The 23,633-nt window shown below is 36.3% G+C and overlaps 2 protein-coding genes across 2 annotated transcripts; both read left to right on the top strand.

The window, feature by feature from the left end:
* The first annotated feature begins 467 nt into the window (after window positions 1-467).
* LOC306862570 (aldehyde dehydrogenase family 3 member A2-like) lies at window positions 468-9,790 on the top strand. The gene is made up of 11 exons (XM_079405457.1): window positions 468-617; window positions 1,689-1,851; window positions 1,941-2,172; window positions 2,997-3,082; window positions 4,315-4,523; window positions 4,602-4,719; window positions 4,818-4,959; window positions 5,083-5,249; window positions 5,336-5,435; window positions 5,589-5,827; window positions 6,659-9,790. Exons 2-11 carry the CDS (start codon window positions 1,690-1,692, stop codon window positions 6,674-6,676), a joined length of 1,473 nt encoding a protein of 490 aa, XP_079261583.1. The 5' UTR covers window positions 468-617; window position 1,689; the 3' UTR covers window positions 6,677-9,790.
* A 1,091-nt stretch (window positions 9,791-10,881) lies between these two features.
* LOC306862350 (TNF receptor-associated factor 4-like) lies at window positions 10,882-22,840 on the top strand. The gene is made up of 7 exons (XM_079405114.1): window positions 10,882-11,259; window positions 16,331-16,382; window positions 18,825-18,929; window positions 19,875-20,036; window positions 20,278-20,439; window positions 20,527-20,682; window positions 21,963-22,840. Exons 1-7 carry the CDS (start codon window positions 11,117-11,119, stop codon window positions 22,620-22,622), a joined length of 1,440 nt encoding a protein of 479 aa, XP_079261240.1. The 5' UTR covers window positions 10,882-11,116; the 3' UTR covers window positions 22,623-22,840.
* Window positions 22,841-23,633: the final 793 nt, after the last annotated feature.

The raw sequence follows: 23,633 nt of genomic DNA, 5'->3' as shown, positions 1-23,633 counted from the left end.
CTGTGTATATAACACACACACACACTTTCGATTAAATCGCTTTAATAAAAATCTTGATAACGTGGTTTTAAACTTTAAAACTGTCGGTTTAAACTGAAAACACGGAAGTAGAGTAAGACAACGCATGCTCCGCCCACTTCAGGCCTCAGACTGCTGTGACGTCATAGGGTTCTGCGGTTCTGCAGTTAGACCCTTCTCACAGAATTTGCGTTATAGTTTGCCATTTTCTGTTGGGTCAAATATTAACATTCCCATCGTTTGCAGTTCGCCAAGAATAAATCGCATGGAGTATTTATATGTTTTAAATGCACTTTAGACTATAAAAGAAGTAAAATACATGACATGTTCTCTCTAATTTAGCATTAAAAGAAGTATGATGAAAGTATTACACGTAATCTGCTGTAATCCTCTGTCAATGTAAATAAATACACTGCCTCGGGTGGCCCCGCCCACTGCCGAGACCCCGCCCCCTCCGCTTGCGTACTGTTAACGGAACAGTATTGTTTAATGTTTACGGTCGTTCAGCTTGACTACGCTGAATCTGATCTGGACGCTTCATCTAAACGCCTCACAACATATACAGCGAAAGGCGTGGACGCACTGTGAAATAACCAAAGGTAATGTACGGAACTAAGGCTTTTTTGTTGTCATTCTCTAAAGCGTATTAATCGATTTCCTAGTATTAGCCTCTGACAGCAGCGATGTCGTGCAACAATGTAATAAAAGGAAGAGTTGAACCCGTTTCATCCCACTTCTTCTGAGATTCCAGCCTGTTATAAACGTGTAATTGCAACTGCGCCAGACACTGAGAATCTTAACTAAACATAATCGTATTCAGCAGAGACCCTATAACCCGTGAGGACGGCTAATACAAATAATTGCATTGTGTTTCTGCATGCATGTATATGACTGCATGACTATGACAGTCTCAGTCCGCTATGTGTGCGTTGCATACTGTGCATTAGGCTACTGCCACACTGCATTCAAGGCTGCCACGTGACCACACTTTCACTACTGTTTTTATTTTATTATAAGTTATTTTATCATTTAATCACTTAATTAGCAACTATTAGTCACTGGATATTTATTATTAGATACTAGTAATTAGTATACTATGAGTGTATTTACTACTACAGTAGTAATGTAATAATTACATTATATTATTCTTATTAAATGTAATAATAAATAATAATTATTACTATTATATAAATTATTTATTTTGATCATTTGTTACACTGTAGAAAAAAAGTAACCCTCTAAACTAAAAAAAACAAAAACTAAAAAAAGTGTGTTTTTTTGTAAATAAGGTGGTGTCAAAGTTACAACCTGCTGCAATAAGATCATTGCTCATGATAATAAAAAAGCTGACATTCTGAAAGAGTATAAATGACAGAAATTCTATGTTAAATCAATAGAAACAGAGATGTGGTTATAACATGATGTTGAAAACATTTTTAAAGTGCAGAGAAAGCCATTTCGTAAACCTAAAGTTTTAGGTCATGAGCTGTCATATGATTTCTGATATTGTGAAACAGTATTGAAAAGATTTCTTTGTTCCATCATCCACTTTTGAAAGGCCTAGATGTCAGTCCATCATAGCTCTTATACTTGGATCTCACTTGCGTGAAGTTTACCTAAATGTGACAGAAGTATAACTGGAGTGAAATGAATGACTTCCCCTTTCACAGTATGTCTCGAGAGCAGAAAGCAGTGGATCATGCCAGGAAGGCCTTCCTCACCGGCCGGAGTAAATCACTGGAGTACCGCGTTACCCAGCTAAAAAACCTGCTGCGTTTTGTCGGAGAACGACAGAATGAAATCGCAGAGGGTCTCAAAAAGGATCTCAGAAGGGTTGGTGACCCATCAGCTTGTGTATTGTTCATTTCTAAACATTGTTTGCTTATGTAACTGATCTGTGTTTTTTATTTATCTGGTGACAGAGTGAGGGTGGAACTCCTTTGTATGAGACTCTGGGGCTGGAAAGTGAGATTAACCTGGCTGTGAAATATCTGAAAGAATGGGCAGCTCCTCGACCCGTGAGCAAGAGCATGATGACCATCTCAGACCAGGTCTACATCCAGCCTGAGCCTCTGGGAGTAGTGCTGGTCATTGGGGCCTGGAACTACCCCTGGGCAGTCACCATCGGGCCCCTCATAGGAGCTATAGCAGCAGGTATAGAGGTCTATTGAAGACCATCTAAAACAAGTTACATGAAATGTGCAAAATATTATGACTAAAGCTTATGAATTCTTTATGTAACCTATAAGCATATCTAGAGGCCTTATGTGGTCTTAAAGTCTGATACCACTGCTATGGCATTTTTCTAATTTAATGCTTTTTATATTCATATGTTAGTTTAACAACCATTTGCTTTCTTAATAGCAACACTCCACAAACTTCTGCAAAAGCTGATGATCATTTACGATAATTAAGAATTTTAAACATTTCTTAATTATTCACACCATAATTTTTAAAGTCAATATTTTTTGTTTATTTTCAAGTTTGAATAATTGATACTTAATGATGCTAGAATAACACTGCACTGTACTTTGTCCTACTTATGTGACACTGCCATGTGCTAACAGACCAAAGTACACTTGCAAAAAGAACTCCCAGAGATATTTTAGATTTTTGTAGTAAAGTTCAGGAAGGCATATAAATGACACAAGGCGTATAAAATCATATAAATTTGTTTGTTTATTTATTCATTTAACTTTATTTGCACATCCTGTATTAAAAAATGTAGTAAATATGCAGTAATTGAAACTCACTATCATTGTGCATAGATAGGCATAGATAGCTTGAGCTTTTATCCCTCTGTCTTTAAGAATGCTGTCACCATTTACTAATTAAAATGTCAGGTTTTGTATATTTCATATATAAGTTGCTCATATATTTCCAAGTGTATAAAATGAGATTATTCAGCACCAGAGATAAATTTGAAGTGTTGAAGTGTTTATAATATTGTCATATTACAAGGAATGCTGTGTTGGCAGGCAATGCAGCTGTAATCAAGCCATCTGAAGTCAGTCCTCACACTTCCAAAGTAATGGAGGATCTCTTACCGCTTTACCTGGACAAAGTAAGATTCCAATTATTCATAATTTTCTGAATGAACACAAAAGGGCTTTTCACCCTGTGCTCAACCTTGGGTTATTGTCATTCTAAACCCAATATTTAATCCCAAGTAAAGGTACATTTTACAGTGGTAATTTTGAAGCAGGGTTATCAGAATGACCCAGGGTTAACTATTTCAAGAGTGAAAAGCCCTAATATGGCTTATATATTAAATGGGTAATGAACTGCAATTAAAAAAATATATTTTATAATATTCTCTGAGGTCCACTTATAATGTTAACAAGATTTTTACATCAAAAACATCATGATGTAAAAATTATAGGATATTTTCTATAATGTTTTTGACCCTCTCTGCAGAACACTGTTTTAAAATGCGGGGCACATTCAAGACTCGGAAGTAAACGCCCACTGCTATGATTGGCTAACCGTTTGGCATATTACAATAATAGATGGATACTGCTGTGATATACTCTGAAAATAACATGGGTCATTTAGATTAAAAACATATAAATACTCCGCATATACCATACGATCTGGAAAAGACAATGCAATAGTGGTAAAAACTGTACTCACACTTGGATCCAATGTAGTCAGACTCAGCACTGCATCATATTTATTTCAGTCTCTCTGAAAGGCCTGCGCTGAACTGTCTTGTTTAAAAATGAATCCACAGTAGAGTAAAGTAAACAAACCGTGTGAGGCAATGTGGAGCGCTTTACTAATGTTACACCGTGTTTACAACACAACCCATTATAATAAGTGATTCTGTCAACACTGGATGTGGCACGGATTGATACAACAGTAAACTGATGTCCCGTTCTCCCATAGTTCTGACGTACTCCAAGCGTTCACGATGCTTCTGGCATGAAAGAGAAATGCAGGGATCTCAATGGTTTTGTTGATGGAGTAATTCTGTGTTTGCATCTCTTTAGTATTTCCTCTCATCCAAATACATGTGCCAATCAGTGGGCGGGGCTAAAGAGGCAATAATGTAGAAGTGGGCGTTGATCTTCTTCTGCAGAGGCGGTCTTTCGGTGCACTATGACATCATAATGTGACAAATTCCAAAACGAGTCGTTTTGGCAGCTTGGCTTCAATTAAAGTTGTTTTTGAAATAACAAGACATTTTTGAAAATGCATGTTTTTATAGTACATGTCTAAAGATCAAGGGAAATTTGATTTCTCAGTTCATGACCCCTTTAAATAAAAAGGACTAATAGTTTGGGTTGATCTCAGGAGCTGTATCCTGTTGTCACCGGTGGGGTGACAGAGACCCAAGAGTTGCTCAAGCAGCGGTTTGATCACATCTTCTACACTGGAAACGGCACAGTGGCTAAAATCATCATGGAGGCTGCTGCTAAACACTTAACCCCTACCACTCTGGAGCTGGGCGGAAAGAGCCCGTGCTACATCGACAACAACTGTGACCTCGCCATTGCCTGCCGGTCAGTCGATTCAGAACGAATCCTTCGTTTGTGAAGCTGTAAAATGATTTTGAATACATGTTCTCTGTGACTTTACAGGCGTATTGCGTGGGGGAAGTACTCAAACTGTGGTCAGACCTGCATTGCCCCGGACTATATACTGTGTGACCCCAGTATGCAAGACAGAGTGATTGAAGAGATCAAGAAGAATATTAAAGTACGTATGCTATTTGTGAATGACAGTTTGGGTCTGGTAACAACCTACAAAATAAAATGTCAAATGAGCTAATTCATACTTTCTTTTGTGATGATCAGGAGTTCTATACCGAAGACTCCAAAAAATGTCTGGATTACGGACGTATCATCAATCAGCGCCACTTCAAGAGACTGATGGCATTGTTGGAGGGCAGCACCATCGCTGTGGGTGGTGAAAACGACGAGTCGGAGTGCTACATTGGTATAAATTACTAAAACTAGCTGCATTGCTAATGCTACAAGTCATTACAAGCACCAGTTCAGAAGCTAATGAAACCGATTTATTTGTAATTCTATGTTGTATTCAAAATGTGTTTCCTCACAGGTCCAACAGTTTTAAGGGACGTGAAGCCGGATGCCAAGGTGATGCAGGAGGAGATCTTCGGGCCTCTGTTGCCCATCCTGACAGTTAGCAGTGCAGATGAAGCCATCAAATTCATCAACCAGAGAGAGAAACCCCTTGCCTTGTACATCTTCACTTCAGACAACAAGGTTTAAACTGATTATTTGTTTTCAATATATATTGAAAGATAACGTTTTACTTAAGACAACTGTACAAAACTGTCCTTTCATTATAGTTGATCAAGCGTATGATTGCGGAGACCTCTAGTGGTGGAGTGGTGGCCAATGACTGTTTGATGCACTTCTCAGTAAGCTCTTTGCCTTTTGGTGGAGTTGGTGAGTTCTTTTAATGAAACCGTTTTCTTTTACATAAATACAACAGTAATTTTGACCAGTCAAAGATATCAATGAGAGAAGCTGCTGAAGCATACATGTTGTGCTGTGTTGTGTGGACTGTACTGTACCTCACCTCTTTGGCTCCCCCTGCAGGTCACAGTGGGATGGGCCACTATCATGGCAAGTACGGCTTTGATAACTTGAGCCACTTGCGTGGCTGTCTAATCAAACAGTTGAAGATGGAGGGGGTGAATAAGATGCGTTACCCACCACATACAGCAGATAAGCTGGGCTGGGCACGCTTCTTCATCCTCAAACATGTCGACTTTGGCAGCCTGGGCCGCATGGCGCTGCTGGCTCTGATGGCCGTCTTTGTTGCAGTGATTTCACAGGTAACAGATTATTATACCTGGTGAAATAAGATTTTTGAAACTATCATACATCAGAGATTTTAATTTCAATAATTCATTCAATTATTGAGTGTTTCATGCATTTGTTTTGTGTTAAATACAGAAGTTTATAGAATATTTGTATATAATGTTCACATACACATTTTGTAATATTATAAAATGTAATGTAGATATAAATATAATATTTATATTTAACATAAATTATATTATTATACATTAAAATATATTGATACTGTTAAAAATTATATTATTATATTATTAATAAGAATCGAAATTCAAATCTAAATAAAAAACTACTAGATGGTTATTATGTATTATTATATAATAAAAATGATATATGAATAATATAAACATTGTTAAAATATTGTTATATTATTAGAATACATATATATATATGTGTGTGTGTGTGTTCAGTTGATAAACTGTATTAATATTAATAGTCAAAATAGTCAATTCTTCCTCCAAGTTTATTAGTTTATTAACATACTATATAAACATATAAACATGTAAAAATTATATATAAATATACTCTATAAACATGTATATTATATATATAAATATTAAAATATATATATATTTTTTATATTAGATATTATGTTATTTTGTATTATACATATAAACATTTTATGATATTTCAACTTTTTAAAAAATGAAATATTAAAAATAATTTGCAACTCAAATAAAATTCAATACAATATCGGAAAAGTGTACATGACTCATCCAATCAGATATAAAAAGCATATGAGCTTTTTGTATGACACAATCATTTTTTAAACAAATGTCTAATTCACGATTATTTTTTTTCTTTAACAGAGATACTTTACTGACTAAGAATGTGAATAATATGAAGAAACCTTACCTCCACCCTGAACACACAGCCACACAAGACCTTGGACAGAAGGTCGGCTAACTCCTACTGAAGTGCTGCTTACCTCATTTGCCTTAGTTTTATTATAATGGTTGTGATTAATTTCAATCATTATGACAATGCTGCATTTTTGTCATTTAAACCAACATACAATTTTAATACTAATTATTATGATATCTGGAGCACTTTAATCAGTGTCTATTTTAGAATACCTGCTTTTAATTAAGCTCAAAAACCCTTGCCATCCTGTCCATCGTGTCTGGGATGTTTTTTAATGAAGCAAATGAAGGTCTCTCAGAATAGAATGATTTTGTTTTCTTATGCAATAGAAAAACACTTAACTTATAATATTTGCTATTTTAAGAAGTCCAGCATTATGAAGAAATGCACATTTCAAACAGAGTCCAAGGGCCACTTTTACTAACAGCTTGCGTCAGCACAAACCGTCTTTTGGCATTAAAATTGTACTGTCAGCTTTTACTAAAGACGTGCAGTGAAGAATTAACGCTGAAAAGGCGTGGACACAGTTAATTTTGCGCCTGACCTTATTGAATATGAATTTGTAGGAGTTTCCCTTTCAGACGCGAAATTTATGGGAGGAGAGTATTCAAATGAATCGTTGGCGCTCGTCAAATTACTGGCATTTGCAGCATTATTTAACGCCCCAAAAAAGCATGTCTTAAACTATTTTGGGCTTGAAATGGCTGCAATTATTGTTGCTAGGAGGAGAGGGTTTTTTCCGCATGTATTAATTTATTTTGAATTGCAGAAGAAAACATTATCCGAACATAACGTTTGCCAAGCCATGTTTTTAATTTGCTTCAGGAAATAAAAGACTTGGAATACCAGGTCTATCAAAACTTCTAGCAAACCTTCATTTTCAACGCTATCTCACGGCAATTCGTACGTATTTTACGAGGTGGCTAATTCGTACGAATACGTACGACCTCACTCGTACGATTTAGTACAATTTGTCTAAACCCCAGTGACGGGTAGGTTTAGGGACGGGGTTAGGTGTAGGTCATTCGTACAAATTCATACAAATGGCCAACTCGTAAGATACGTACGATTAAGCAAAAATTGTATGAATTTGTACGAGTGAGGTCGTACGAATTCGTACGAATTAGCCACCTCGTCAAATATGTACAAATTGCCGTGAGATCGGGCTGTCATTTTTGGCCTCCGGTTCTTTTCGATGTACTGTGGCTTCTTTATTTCTTTAGATTCTTTATTCGCGACTACGCTAATTTGCGCTGCGCTTGGTATATTGAGTTGGTCGATATGTAAATGAGATGTTGCGTCTGTGTAGTTTATTTTGCACATTGTTAGTAAATCACCCGCAGATATTTCCACGCCCATCGGCGCTGTTTTGGAATTGCACCCTCGCGCAAATTTGCCCTGTTTAGTAAAACTGGCCCAAAATGTGAGTTTTGTGAACCGTTAACAGGTTTATGCTGCAGTAATATGGTTCATTCAGGTTTATGAAGAATTGTTTCATGTGAAAAAAATATTGTTGGAAATACAGAATTTGTAGTTATTTTAGCCTATATTTAAAGGAATAGTTTATTCAAAAAAGAAAATTCCGTCATCGTATTCATAACTTTCAGTCACGTGACCGGCTCAAAGACTTGGAGGGCAAAACATACATAGAACTGCAGCCCAAACGTGTCAATTTTTCATGTTTCCCAGCTGCAAATATTTAGATCACCTCTCAAAAGAATAAAACAAAGGTATTTCTGAACAAAATGCAAGTTTTGGCCATTTGCGATCCATGATTCAATTTTCAATCATAAACAGTCATCAATCATATTTCAATCATAAACAGTGCGACAAAACGTTGTAAAAACACTTAAAGTGCCGTAATATATTTAAAACGGTAATATTAAAAGATCAAATTCAGTATTCACCATATTAATGATACATAGTTTACATAGGCATGCAGATGAGGCCGGAATATGAACGCAATCCGCTTAACGGTTCAGTGTTTTCCTTCTAATGGTTTTCTATGGGAAGCCATTTAACTTGAAACTTTGCACATTGTGTTTATATTCTGGCTTCATCTTCTTGCCTGTACAAAATATACATCATCAATAAGGTGTTTACTGAATTTCTCCTTTTAATATATGCGTTTTACTACATTATTGCGTAAAAATAACTGGCGGTCAGTGGAGCAAAGCTTCGTTTTGCCCTCCAGGTGGGCGTTCCTATAATGGTGTGACGTCACGTGAAAACTATTAATAGACTACTTACCTTCATGATTTCTCAAACCCGTTTGTATTTCCTTTTTATGAGACAAGATGAAGAAATTTTGAAAGATAGTTATGCTGCTCTTTTTTCATACAATGCAAGTGAATGGGGTCTGCCATACAACAGGGTGAGTGCCAAAATGATGGTGAACTATTCATTGAAAAAAGCAGACCAACTACACTATATGTGACCCTGGACCACAAAACCAGTCATAAGTGTCAATTTTTCGAAATTGAGATTTCTACATCACCTGAATAAATAAGCTTTCCTTTGATTTGTTATGATAGGACAATATTTGGCTGAGATACAACTGTTGTAAAATCTGGAATCTGAGGGCGCAAAAAAAAATCAAAATATTGAGAAAATCACCTTTAAAGTTGTCCAAATGAAGTTCTTAGCTATGCATATTACTGATCAAAAATTAAGTTTTGATATATTTACGGTAGGAAATTCACTAAATATCTTCATGGAACATGATCTTTAATTAATGTCCTAATGACTTTTCGCTTTTCGCTTAAAATACACACAATGTATTTTTGGCTATTGCTAGAAATATACCCCAGTGACTAAAGACTGTTTTTTTGGTCCAGGGTCACATATATGTAATATGTTTCTGCAAATATTCCTGCAATACACATAACAACATTTCAGTCTATATATGCAGAAATTAGTTTGCTCTGTATCTGAAGGGTCTATGCATCTGTTTCCACATTTCTATTAGTCCTAACATACTGTATGTGTCTTATAATAATTCCATAGATACAGAAAGATTTTTATGACATACAGAAATAATTTGTAATGCAACAATAAACTTGTTTTTACACAGCTGCATATGGTTTTTCTCTTTTAATTGTGTAGCTTCTGGCATCTCACTGACGGAAGAATGTTTGTCATGTTTGTTATTGCTTCTCTTTGAGTTTTATTATTCTTTTCTTTATCTGGGTCTTTGTTGCCCTCCAAATACACAAAAGCTCACGTGTACTCCTTCTCATGGTTGACACCAATTAAATGCACTGCTTTTCTTCGGCACACTGACTAAAATGAATCATTTTTAAAAGCAAACAAAAGCCCCTTTCAATTACTCATCACAGAATAGAAGGGTTATTTGAGTGGCAATAGTTGAGCATTAACACATCTTTCACATGCTCCAAACAGTAAGAAGCATGGAGTTTAACGCAGCTGTGCCGAACAAGCTCTGTGCTTGTTTACTGCTGATACAAGGAGTCTAAGGTCAACCTGAATATTCCTTTGTGGAACGAGGAAGTAAAACTGGTTCTACAGCTTGAAACCGGTTTCGATGAAACTGTCTAAAATGTCTACATTTACACACTCTTGTAAGACAAGAATCAGTACTTATGATGTAATGTAAATAACCCAATATAAGGGTGTTTATAGCAAATCAACAGCGAATGTGGTAAATTAATACGTCTCAGACACGTTTTTCAGACCTTTTGAGCCATTGGGAGGTGCAGCGGTATCAAATTTCAACATTAACACAGAGCACCGGTGCTATGCTATCACTGTAAAACAGGTGGATGGGGGAGGAGGAGGAAAGAGACACTAAATACCTTGTATTCAGCATTGTTTAACTTAAATGTTGACTAAATATTCAGGGTTATAGACCATAAAAACATGTTTGTGATTTAAAATAAACATGAAGTCAAATAAAAATCAGCTTGTTGGCAATATTTCTTAGTTTCATTTAGTTTAACTTGATGTACTAAAATAACTAAAACCACAATAAAAAAATAATAATAATAATTTAATGTACTAAAATAACTACAGGCTAACAAAACAACGAAATATTTACATTTTACTCCAAATTAAAATTTAAAAATATTAATGAAAACTGACTTATCCTAAAATAACACTGCCCATATGCGATATTAAGCTGGTGGCTCCTCCTCTCGCTCCTGTGGGCGGCCTTGAGTGCAGACGTACAGTTGGCATGAGTAAACATTTCCCTGTCCTGCTGTACCTTACTGAAGACGGAAATGTCATGAGAGATCGATTGGTGTTTAGTGTTGGATCGATAAACGAGCGATTAACCTACTAATAAGGGTTCTTTGTCTTTGCGTTAAGGTTGTTTGTAAAGTTTTATTCCAGCAGTTTCTCAGTTTGCAGTCTGAAGCTGATAGACACTAAGGTAGGCTATTATGCCAGGGTTAGATTTAAAGTTTCTGGAGAGACCGAGGAGGAGTTTTTATTGTCCTCTGTGTGAGAAGCCGATGCGGGACCCCGTGCAGGTGTCCACCTGCGGACACAGATTCTGCGACACCTGCCTGCAGGAGTACCTCAGGTAAAGCTGGTTCTTAACCGTGATGATCAAAGCCAAGTCGAACTGTGGCGGCTTGCATTTTAATGGAAATGTATGCAAAGTGTTTTTTTTTTTTTTTAACTTGCACACCGTAGTTCTTAACGCGAGACTTCTCTCTCTCTAAAAAATAAATAAAATAAAGACATAATAGATTATTATAGTAGGCTATCTGGGACAAATTATGAAAGTGAAAGACATCAGAGACATTAAAACACACGTTCAAAGTTCTAAATGTATTCTAATTATTTAATATTAATATGAATATTTGAAAATGTCAAGAGGTGTAGCCTAACCATAGAAAGCAACACAATGTATTTCTTACTTTAATACTTGAGTGTTGGATGTAAATCATTGTTCAAGTGAGTAAAAAAATAAGTATAATTCTAATAACTTTTCAAACATTTTTCTAAGTATATACTACGTTTAAAAAATTAAAAAATGAATACTTTTATTCAGCAAGGACAACAATATTTCATTCAGCACTGATAATAAGTTTCTTGAGCAGCAAATCAGCATGTTACAATGATTTCTGATGGGTCATGTGACACTGAGTCTGGAGTAGGCTAATGATGCTGAAAATTCAGCTTTGTTGTCACAAGAAAGTTTTAAAATGTATTTAGAATAGAATATTTAATAGAAAATAATATTTATTTATAAACGATATTACTGTTCTTCATTCTTGACAAAATAAATAAACATAAGAGACATAAACATTTATAAACCTACGAGTGACAAAAACATTTATAAACTTTAATGACCCAACATCACTGAAAAAAATTCACTGAATTTACTAAAAACTATTTAAGGTAAGCGGTTGCAATCGGTTTATTTTAGCTACATTTAAATAAACAATTTTGTTTAGTCAACTAAATTTGTTTATTTAAATGTAGCTAAAATAAATTGATTGCAACCACTTACCTTAAAAAAAAAATCGGAGTGTCTATTTACACTAAGAGCAAAAAGCCTAACTTGTTGGCAGAGGCCATTGACTCCGCCCACCAACGTGTGATTGGGACAGTCAACACTGAAAAAAAGACACTCATTAAATATCGGTTTCAGTGGTGATGATGGTAAGGCGCGTGCTTTTTGACACGATCGACCGAGTTCGAACCCTCCTTTTGCAAACGTTTTTCTCCTTTTTCAAATCTCATATCGCATCGAAAAGGCATTTATTTTCAATAAAAATGAAGGAAATAATCAAAAAGTTGAAAATAGAGTATGGGGTAGGGTTAGGGTAGATGTAGGGAGGGCTTTATTGTCCCAATAAGGTGGCATCCATTTAATAATTTGAATTAAAATGATAATTTACACTTAAGTTATTACTGTGTATTGTTTTATAATGTACTACAATATTGAGGTGCAGATAATTGTCACTATTTGCAATAAGTAGTATAATTAGCAGAAAATCTTACTATTTTAATAGTAAAAATAGATTAAATAGATCATAGTTTAAATAGAATCAATTTCTATTTGCACTTAGTGTAAAGCATCCATCGCTATTTGCACTTAATGCAAATAGCTGCTGCCTAAAAAAATTTAGTGAATTCAATGAATCATTTTTTTCAGTGATCATTTGAACATTAGTATAAATTATATATCTATATTATTGAATCATGAACATCATGAAGTTTTCTCCGGGTTATTCCATTTAAAATCTAACAAACCTTCTAAATAAAAAAATATATATTACAAAAATGTAGTATGCATGTATTAAATATTGTGAGTAGGGGTGAAGAGGACTTGCTGACGCACAGTCTTAAGGGTTTACAAAGGTAACATTTATGGTTTTACACTGAGTTTCATTTTTAAAAATTCAGTCTTTAGACACATCACAAATCATTTTAGTTCAAAATATTTTAATCATAAAAGAGGTGTATTCACCATTTGCATTTTTTTATTTATTTTTAAATAATTAAAAACTTAGCTTTGATCATTGTCTATGTGGAAAGTAGGCTATCACTTCTATGACAGAGTTGTAATAAACAAACAAGATGTCAGAGTGACACAAAATGCTTCTGTATCTACAGTTGGGCAAAAAAGTATTTAGTCAGCCACCAATTGTGCAAGTTCTCCCACTTAAAAAGATGAGAGAGGCCTGTAATTTTCATCATAGGTACACTTCAACTATGAGAGACAGAATGGGGGGAAAGAATCCAGGAAAATCACATTGTAGGATTTTTAAAGAATTTATTTGCTAATTATGGTGGCAAATAAGTATTTGGTCAATAACAAAAAGTATATACTTTGTTATATACCCTTTGTTGGCAATGACAGAGGTCAAACGTTTTCTGTAGGTCTTCACAAGGTTTTCACACACTGTTGCTGGTATTTTGGCCCATTCCTCCATGCAGATCTCCTCTAGAGCAGTGATGTTTTGGGGCTGTCGCTGGGCAACACGGACTTTCAACTCCCTCCAAAGATTTTCTATGGTGTTGAGATCTGGAGACTGGCTAGGCCACTCCAGGACCTTGAAATGCTTCTTACGAAGCCACTCCTTCGTTGCCCAGCCGGTGTGTTAGGGATCATTGTCATGCTGAAAGACCCAGCCACGTTTCATCTTCAATGCCCTTGCTGATGGAAGGAGGTTTTCACTCAAAATCTCACGATACATGGCCCCACTCATTCTTTCCTTTACACGGATCAATCGTCCTGTTCCCTTTGAAGAAAAACAGCCCCAAAGCATGATGTTTCCACCCCCATGCTTCACAGTAGGTATGGTGTTCTTTGGATGCAACTCAGCATTCTTTCTCCTCCAAACACGACGAGTTGAGTTTTTACCAAAAAGTTCTATTTTGGTTTCATCTGACCATATGACATTCTCCCAAACCTTTTCTGGATCATCCAAATGCTCTCTAGCAAACTTCAGACGGTCCCGGACATGTACTGGCTTAAGCAGGGGGACACGTCTGGCACTGCAGGATTTGAGTCCCTGGCGGCGTAGTGTGTTACTGATGGTAGCCTTTGTTACTTTGGTCCCAGCTCCCTGCAGGTCATTCACTTGGTCCCCCGGTGTGGTTCTGGGATTTTTGCTCACCGTTCTTGTGATCATTTTGACCCCACGGGGTGAGATCTTGCGTGGAGCCCCAGATCGAGGGAGATTATCAGTGGTCTTGTATGTCTTCCATTTTCTAATAATTGCTCCCACAGATGATTTCTTCACACCAAGCTGCTTGCCTATTGCAGATTCAGTCTTCCCAGCCTGGTGCAGGTCTACAATTTTGTTTCTGGTATCCTTCAACAGCTCTTTGGTCTTGGCCATAGTGGCGTTTGGAGTGTGACTGTTTGAGGTTGTGGACAGGTGTCTTTTATACTGATAACGAGTTCAAACAGGTGCCATTAATACAGGTAACGAGTGGAGGACAGAGGAGCCTCTTAAAGAAGAAGTTACAGGTCTGTGAGAGCCAGAAATCTTGCTTGTTTGTAAGTGACCAAATATTTATTTTACTGAGGAATTTACCAATTAATTCATTAAAAATCCTACAATGTGATTTCCTGGATTCCTTCCCCCCCATTCTGTCTCTCATAGTTGAAGTGTACCTATGATGAAAATTACAGGCCTCTCTCATCTTTTTAAGTGACTAAATACTTTTTTGCCCAACTGTATACGTTTTACATAGCAATGTTTCCATAAAATAACATGTTTTTTTCTTTTACATTTTAAAAGATAATTACATAATCAAAATACTACAGAATTCTTATGAATGTTTTTAGAAGTGTTACAGCCTAAAGGAATTAATGTGAAAAGAAAGTATGCAGTGAGTCAGTTTATTTGGTAGTATTACTCAACTGCAGAGTTTTGGGTTATGACCCATTCTTAGCATTCCATGCCTTGTCTTCTCAGTCTCATAGTCATAACACAGAGTTATATAGCGCAAAGGTGTAATGAGTGAAACAATTACATTCATTGTCCTGTGTTATCCTGTGGATTTTATCATAATGATTGATAGTCATGTCCATTCACATTCTATTAGACTAGCACATGCTTTTCAATTAGACTATTAATTTAAATGCATTACTAATTCACATGTAAATCTGTGGATTGGATTGCTGTAAGGTAATGCATGCAGTGATTTAAAATGTAACCATTAGCAAGTATTCAGAGCAAGTATGATACAGTACATATGCGCTCTCTGTCACCTTAAAATAATATTGTTAGAAACATACAATCGCACAGGATTTGTGATTTTATATAGCAGCATTTTTAACATGATAAAGCATGTATCTGCCTGAAGGGCATGATGCACTATTTTTCAGGGGCGTCATTTGCAGTTCCAACGTATTCATTGATCTAGACAAGCTAAGACAGGACCAACTGGAGAAAAAAATAAAATACATTCAATGCATTCAAAATCCACTCGGTTGAAAACCTCGAGATGGCACGTGCACGAAATTTCTGATCTGCCTCAAAAATGTAGCAATCACATTTTCCATCTTATGAAGCTCCCTGGGACTTTTGGGAAAATTCCCCATAGGATTTTGAAATGACGATGTGCTTCTGTGTCGCACGTAATGGAAAGATCACAGCTCTATTAATATGTGTTGTGTTGGTCGCACTGCTTCTCTTCCATATAATGTATGCTGGGGGACGTCACCATGCCAGATGGATGATTCACTCATATTCTCCTGAAAGCCCTTCATCAGTTTGTGGTGTGGGAGGTGATTCTGAAGTTCCTGTCAAATCAGTTCGGCTGTGATTCATTTCGGCTTTATAACATCTTATAGGCATCAATTGGTGGCAGTTATGAACTGCTTTTTAACCCACTACATACTGTATAATGTAAAAATGAATCAAATGTAAATGATATTCTAACACATTCATGTGTAAGTGTCACTATCCGTTATGTAGGAGAGCAAAAAATACATAGATTGTTCATTTAAAAAAAATTAAACCAGCTTTTATTTGTTGACACTGTAATTTGAACACATATTAAACAACACATTTTCCATGGGGATTTTTTCCCAAAATATACAACATACATTCTGAAAGCTATGTGAATCATTAACTTTCAGGAATCTGACTTTGTCACAATTTTTCTCTGCTAAATTTTAATAGTGAAGGTGTGTTCAAGTGCCCAGAGGACCATCTGCCGCTGGATTATGCCAAAGTAAGTGCACCCTCATAACACTACAGTTTCAAATGTCTTCTGAGTTCATCCAAAGGACGATCATTCTCCAGATGTCCATTAACTGAACTTAGTGCCTGCATCCACAATCTTAGGCAGCTGATTTGTTGCATTTCTGCCCTATCAGGTAATGATTTTGCAGGCAGTGTAACTCCCAAAACTGATTTCGGACAGGTTATTGATGCAGCATAATAGTTTAGTGATCTGTGACAGAATAGAGCTTTGGTGATAACTAAGTGAATATTTAATTACTACAGTACTAATTGGGAAAGATTGGTCAAAAACATACATTCCCTGTTGAAAAAAACAGCATACGGTGGTTAGGTATGTTTTGAAGCATGGCAGCTGGTTTGAGCTGGTCATGTGCTGGTCCTGGGCAGGAGCTATAGTTGCTTAGGACCAGCACATGACCAGCTAAGGACAAGCTTAAACCAGCTCAAACCAGTAGCCATGCTTTAAAACATACCTAACCAGCATGCTGGTTCTTTCAAGAGGGTTTACACACAAACTGACCACCAACTGCAATATTTAGCTCAACTGTTATAGAACTGAACACACAAGAGTGAGAAATCATAGGCAGTGAATGATACATGCTATGCTGTCTTCAAAAATCAATCAAGTGAAGGTATCTCAGCAAACAGGATGTGATGTGATCATTGGATTCAGACGTGGCTTGTTGACTTCCTACCTCTGTATGCTGCCTGCAGAGGCAGCATTTTTCAACTTTTGGATGTAGCCAGTATGTCAGATAAGACAGAGGTATAAAATATGCATATAGCACTGGGTCCGACCGCAGCTGAGAATCACTGCAATTAACATCCAAAAAATGCATGCTTAAACTTAAACTAAACATATAAATTTTACTTATTTTTAATTCTTACACAAGCCTGTCCTGAATATATTAAACTTGCATACAACAGTTAGTTTCTTTTTTCAAATTTGATTGGCTAAGCAATGTTTGCAAGAGTGCTGACACACAGTCCAACAACATTGAAATTTACATTGTTTGACTGTTACACCACTAGTAACATGAGTGAGTCATTGACTATGCTTACATGTGCACCAATAATGCAATTATTTCCAATTATCTGAGTAAAGACTCAATTGCAGTATGACACGAGCAAACCTCTTCACTCCCATTTACATGCAATTTTCATTCTTACGATTGTTTGCTAAGAAATGTGTTTTTTCCCTGCCATTCTTCACAAACCCCAATGCACAGCACAAATGATGAGCACAAATGGTTTTAATCTACTTAATTCAAAAGCTAAACACATGCATTATTGGATGGTTATTCAGCACTGTGATGACCATTAAAATGTTACAGCAATGCTGCTGCAACTGTGGTTGCCTATGCTGCTATTATCTTCTACACACCATCTCTGAATGAAGATAAGAAGCAGAGACTGGTGGCAGTGGAAGCATACCTGTGTTCACATGGTCCTACAGTATGTTTCCCAGATTTGCATGGTACATAAGGTACACATAAAAAGGGTCCTATATGTTCCCCAGTTCAATGCTTTGTTAACACACATTAAGTAAATTTTAAAAGTCAGGACTCATTTTCCCTAATCCTAACCTAACACAGGATAAAAAAAAAGTGAAAGTGAAATTTCATATCAATTCAATAGAAAAACTCATATCGAGACCCCTTAATTGATTTACTGAACTTGACTTTGTGGAGGACTGTACATGTTCAGTGCAGCTGGTTAAATTATCAAAGACCACTGATATAATCTTTCAGTGATTAGAACATATTTTATAGTCTGGTAACATAGGCATGTGGTCCTTATGTGCCATATAAACCTGTGGAACATAGTACCCTGGGAAGATAGAAATGACCCTGTGGTAGTGAGTTATATTGAGTCTTCTGAATTCTGAATGTCACACATTCATGAAGCTGTGTGAAAAACACGTGATCCGTGTACGTCAGTGTCAGAGCACAAATAATGCAATTAAGGTGTTCTACATGCCCATTTATTGTGATTGAAATTGGCATACACCACATATTATGGTTACTACAATGTAAGCTTTATCACATCAGTTTGAGTGTTTACATGAGGTGAAGTTTAATCGCCATATTGCCTATATCTCATTATAATCGCATTATTCGTTCAAGTGATTTGTTGAACAACCCTAATTCATTCAGAAACACCGCTGTTGTGTGCGACTTCATTTGGAAATATTTTCTTCAGCAGAGCAAAAATAGACCTCACTGACAATTTTGTGTCTAAAATACAAGTAACTGATTTTTGATATCTTGTTTATTGAATTGTATAAAAGCAATATATCATGCCCAGCTTGTAATCACAGCTGTGCTGAACAACAGCAATCTTGCTCATGTTTTATTTATTGCTTAACTTCCATGCTTGTCAAATGTTCTCATATGTTCTACTCTAATAAATTTGTCATTCTGACTTGCAGATTTTTCCAGATGTGGAGCTGGAACAGCAGATTCTTTCCCTGCCTATCCGCTGCATCCACAGTGAGGAGGGCTGCCGCTGGACCGCACAGAACAAGCTCCTACAGGTGAACAAATGGCATACAAACACAAATCTCAGTCTTTTTTGTACATTTTTCTTCATACATCTTTGTAGGATTGAATACATTTGTTTATGGCTCCTGAAGTCCCTTAAAAGTGTTTGCATTTTAGATGCTGTCCATATGTTAGTAGGCTATAGTATATTGCTGTATCTTTTCAAATATATAAAAATGTATGAGTACACTCCAATATGTACAAATACATACATACCAGCTGTGAATTGCAATAATATTTAAACAATATTTTCACTGTATTTCTGTATTCACAAAACATTTTATCTTACCACTAAGAGTTCTCCTAAAGAGCAGTCACAAAGCTGCTGAGACACATTTTACTAAGGGAAATAGAGAAATCTTAAGGTAAGAGTAAGGGGGCGGGGTTAACCTTGTGTATGCTTCTCACAAACAATTAGTGAATATGCATATAAACAGCCTTTTAATTAACAGAGTAGATAGTAAGACATGCAAATGAAAACGAAAATAAAACTGGATGCAAGAACAGCGGTTACTTTTTGTCCAACTGGTTAATGAAACCAAAGATATTATAAAAAGAAAATTTGAGTTGAGATAACTTCTAAAACCAAAGGCAATACCTTTTTAAAACTCATTATCGTCAAATGTTTCTAAAATGTTTACGTTCCAAGACAGATTGTTGGCCACAGGCATTTTAGGAGTCCTCTTCACTACGTTTCACAGATTTAGGAACTAGTTTTAGTGCTAAAAAGCAAGCAAAAATGTAGGAGTCCTAAATTTAGGACTGACATGCCTATTATTTTGAAGATTTTCTCCTAAATTGGCAGAATATGAGGTACTTTTAGCCTTAAGATGTTTTGTGAATATGGGCCCATAATGCAGCCTTGGTGAACATCATCTTTCAAAAACATGAAACACCCTAATCTCACTCTCACACTGGGTTTCTCGCTGCTCCTCCAGGCCCATTTGTCCATGTGTGAGTTTAACGTGGTGTCATGTCCAAACCGCTGCTCTGTGAAGCTGCTGCGACGTGAACTTCCGGAGCACCTGCAGCATGACTGTACGAAGAGAAAACTACACTGTGACCACTGCGGTGACGAGTTCACTGGGGAGGCATATGAGGTCGGACACATGCATCCATCATCTGAGACTTTATCATACAAATACATCATTTAAATGTAATAATATTTGTAATTTAGTAATGGTAATATATTAACATGAACCATTTTTAAAAATCAGGCTTCTCTTAATTTCTACAATTAAATGTAGTTAAATTACATTTAACCTTATTTCAATACTGCACCACAGCTCTGGCACATGCAAGCATGTATAATATTTGATGTCCCTCTGTGTCTTCATTCAGAATCACCAGGATGCTTGTCCAGAAGAGAGTGTGTACTGTGAGAATAAATGTGGTGCTCGTATGGTGCGGAGACTCTTGGACCAGCACTCTGTGTCCGAGTGTCCCAAACGCAAACTGCCCTGCAGATACTGCAAAAAAGAGTTCCTCTATGACACTATTCAGGTCAGTGGACTATATGCTGGCATCCTACATTTATTTATTTATTCATTTGGTAAAGGGAGTGTATTCATAGGTGTTTTATGTTCACAGAATCATCAGCAGCAGTGCCCACGTTTCCCTATGCAGTGCCCTAACAGATGCGGCACACCAGGAATCACTCGAGAGACTTTAATGGCACATGTAAAGGAAGGATGCAGCACTGCGATGGTGCTTTGCCCGTTTAAGGAGGCTGGCTGCAAACATAGGGTATGATCTACTGCCGATAACCACCTGCCGATAACCGATAAATTTAAATTCAATACTATTTTGTAGTGGTGTAACAATATATTGTGTCACAATATATCGCAATACAAAAATGCAGAAATGGGCATTGTGGATGGTGACAAAATATATCATATATAGTTCAACCAAAATGAAATTATGACTAATTTAATTTAACATCAAATATGGTAATGGCACATCAAATATGGTAAATTCAAATGGTCACACGTTTGATTTTCCATGTTTATTAATTATTATTTAGTTAATAAATTTCAATATTTACTAAATAGAATAATAAATATTTCTGTTCTGATATCATCATTGCCCTGTGCATTGAAGTACCAAGTCCAAGCCTATTAAAGTTAACCTCTGATGGAATACCCAAATTAGCAAGTTAATGAACAGTACATTTTATTAACTGGTTATCATATGTCTTAAAAGTCTTTTTTTTTTTAAATCCCATTTTAACTATATTTTGCCTTTTTTTAAAGTATTGCGAGAATATTGTATCATGAGAATTGGTATAGTGTATCGAACCAAATCATGTCATGAGTATATTGCTGCACCCAAACTATTTTGTCTAGATAAAAATAAAGCACTAATAACTATAAAAACTGTTAAATGTTTATATATATATATATATATATATATATATATATATATTCTTAAAGTAATAATTGAAGCAATTTTAATTGCTATACTTATATATTTAAATATTTTTTATTTGTAAAACATTTTTGTAATTGCATTATTAATATGACCAGATAACATATCACACTGATATTCTGTCACATTGTAAGCTTTGTATGTCATGATTTCTGGTAGTGGTACCTAGTGGCCATGTTTGGTACGCCCTGCCAATTATTACATTTTTTAAACTTTATTAAGAGGTTTCAATTAACAAAAAATATGGTACAGTATCTTGCATATGAAATCAACAAATATATTACATGTTAAATAAAGTTATATTTGCATATGTAATGTACATATTATTCAGACTTCAGACGTTGTTCCAAGTTGCAAAATTTGTATAAAAGAAAGAAAAATGCTAATTGATAACTAGCAAGTAATTTGGAAAAATGACTGAAAAATTGTTTCTGGAACCAAGGCCACTAAAATAATTAAGCAAGTGCCGTTGCATTCTATAGAGACAAAATATACCCAAAAAATCCCAAGATTTTTTAAAAGTAGGACATAAATATCATAATGTATCATGTATCATGACCTCTTGTGTCATGACATCTCTCTATCTGTTCCACTCATAGTGCCCTAAGACTGCAGTGGGACGACACCTTGAGGAGGCCACACACACCCACCTCTCTCTTCTCGGTGGTCTGGTGAATCGCCAGAGGCTGGAGCTCAGGGAACTCCGTCGAGCAGTGGAGGAACTCTCTGGAAGTCAAGAAGGCGCGCTGCTCTGGAAGCTCAAAGACTTCAGTCAACGGCTACAGGAAGCTAAGAGCAGGACTTCAGGGAGTTTGGAGTTGTTTAGTCCCGCCTTCTATTCCCATAACTATGGTTACCGCCTACAAGTGTCCGCCTTTCCCAATGGGAACGGTAGTGGCGAGGGCTCTCATCTGTCAATCTACATTCGCATTCTGCCAGGAGAGTACGATGGGCTGCTGGAGTGGCCTTTCCCTTACCGCGTTTCCTTCTCGCTCTTGGATCAGAGCGACCCGGCGCTCTCTAAACCTCAGCACATCACAGAGACCTTCAGCCCAGATCCCACCTGGAAGAACTTCCAGAGGCCACGGCCTGGAGCTCTGGGAAGTGTTCGTGGGGGTTGTCTGGATGAGAGCATGCTGGGCTTTGGCTACCCAAAGTTTCTCTCCCATGAGGAGATGAGGAAAAGGAACTATATCAGAGACAACGCTATTTTCATTAAAGCCTCCGTAGATGTTGTCCAGAAGATACTGAACTCTTGAGTTCTGAAATAAATGTTAAATAATGTGAAAAATGAGCACTTGTTTTGCTTATATTCAAAGTAAGGATGTATGATTTTTTTGTTTAAACATAATCAGGGCTTTAACGCAAATTAAGGATATTTAGATACTGAGAAGGATAAGAAATGCAAATTCCATATCATTTGCCTGTATTTTTCTGTAATATGTTTTTTTTTCTTCAAATAAATAAACATGACATTAAAAATGACTAATGGGTCTATTTTTATGAAACTATGTGAATTTTACATGTTCTGTGTGTATAGTGCTTGGCCCTATAAATATAAATATAAAGCTACATTAGCTTTAACATTAGTGGTCTATTAATGTATTTATGTATTTATTAGAATTATTTTATATGATTTATAGAATTTTTATATAACCCTTTTTCTCTTGCTGTGTAAATGTATTTAAATTCTTATTTTTCAATAATTTAATCTTTAGCAATGAATCACACTGACTCTCTTGCGAGAAGTGAATCACAGTTTCAAGGCATGTGATTGGCTGTTCCCATAAGCTCAGGATCAAAGTTGACATAGAAAGTTGATGAGCAGCATCATGGTACCAACAAAGCCGGATTGGATTGGTTGGGTTTTTGTTCAGTCACCTTCATGGTACAAGCCCCTGGTTGCTTGATCAGATAAATAAAGTGACTAGCGATCTAGTGACTCTTGTGATCCCAGAATTGTTTAACTAGAGGCTTAGTAATGTCTACCTGGGTGTCATACACTTAGGTTAATTTAACTAATGACCTAAACAAGCTATGTGTGCCTAAGCCAATACCTTAGAAATGTGGTTCAACGAGGAGTCGCTCACAGACTGACAACAGGGGATTGAACATCTGAAGGAGCAAGGTTAGAGGGTGTAGACAGCGGTGGTCCTGTGTGCATCGGAGCTTTGAATTTGATGCATGAAAATTCTTAGTGCAAGGAGCACCAACTTTTCTTCTAAGAGAAAAGTTGGTGTTTCCCCTTACAATTACAGAGAAGATCCTAG

Source organism: Barbus barbus (genome assembly GCF_936440315.1).
Source record: "Barbus barbus genome assembly, chromosome: 43".
Lineage (NCBI taxonomy): Eukaryota > Metazoa > Chordata > Actinopteri > Cypriniformes > Cyprinidae > Barbus > Barbus barbus.
This window is presented reverse-complemented; position numbering and strand designations above follow the sequence as displayed.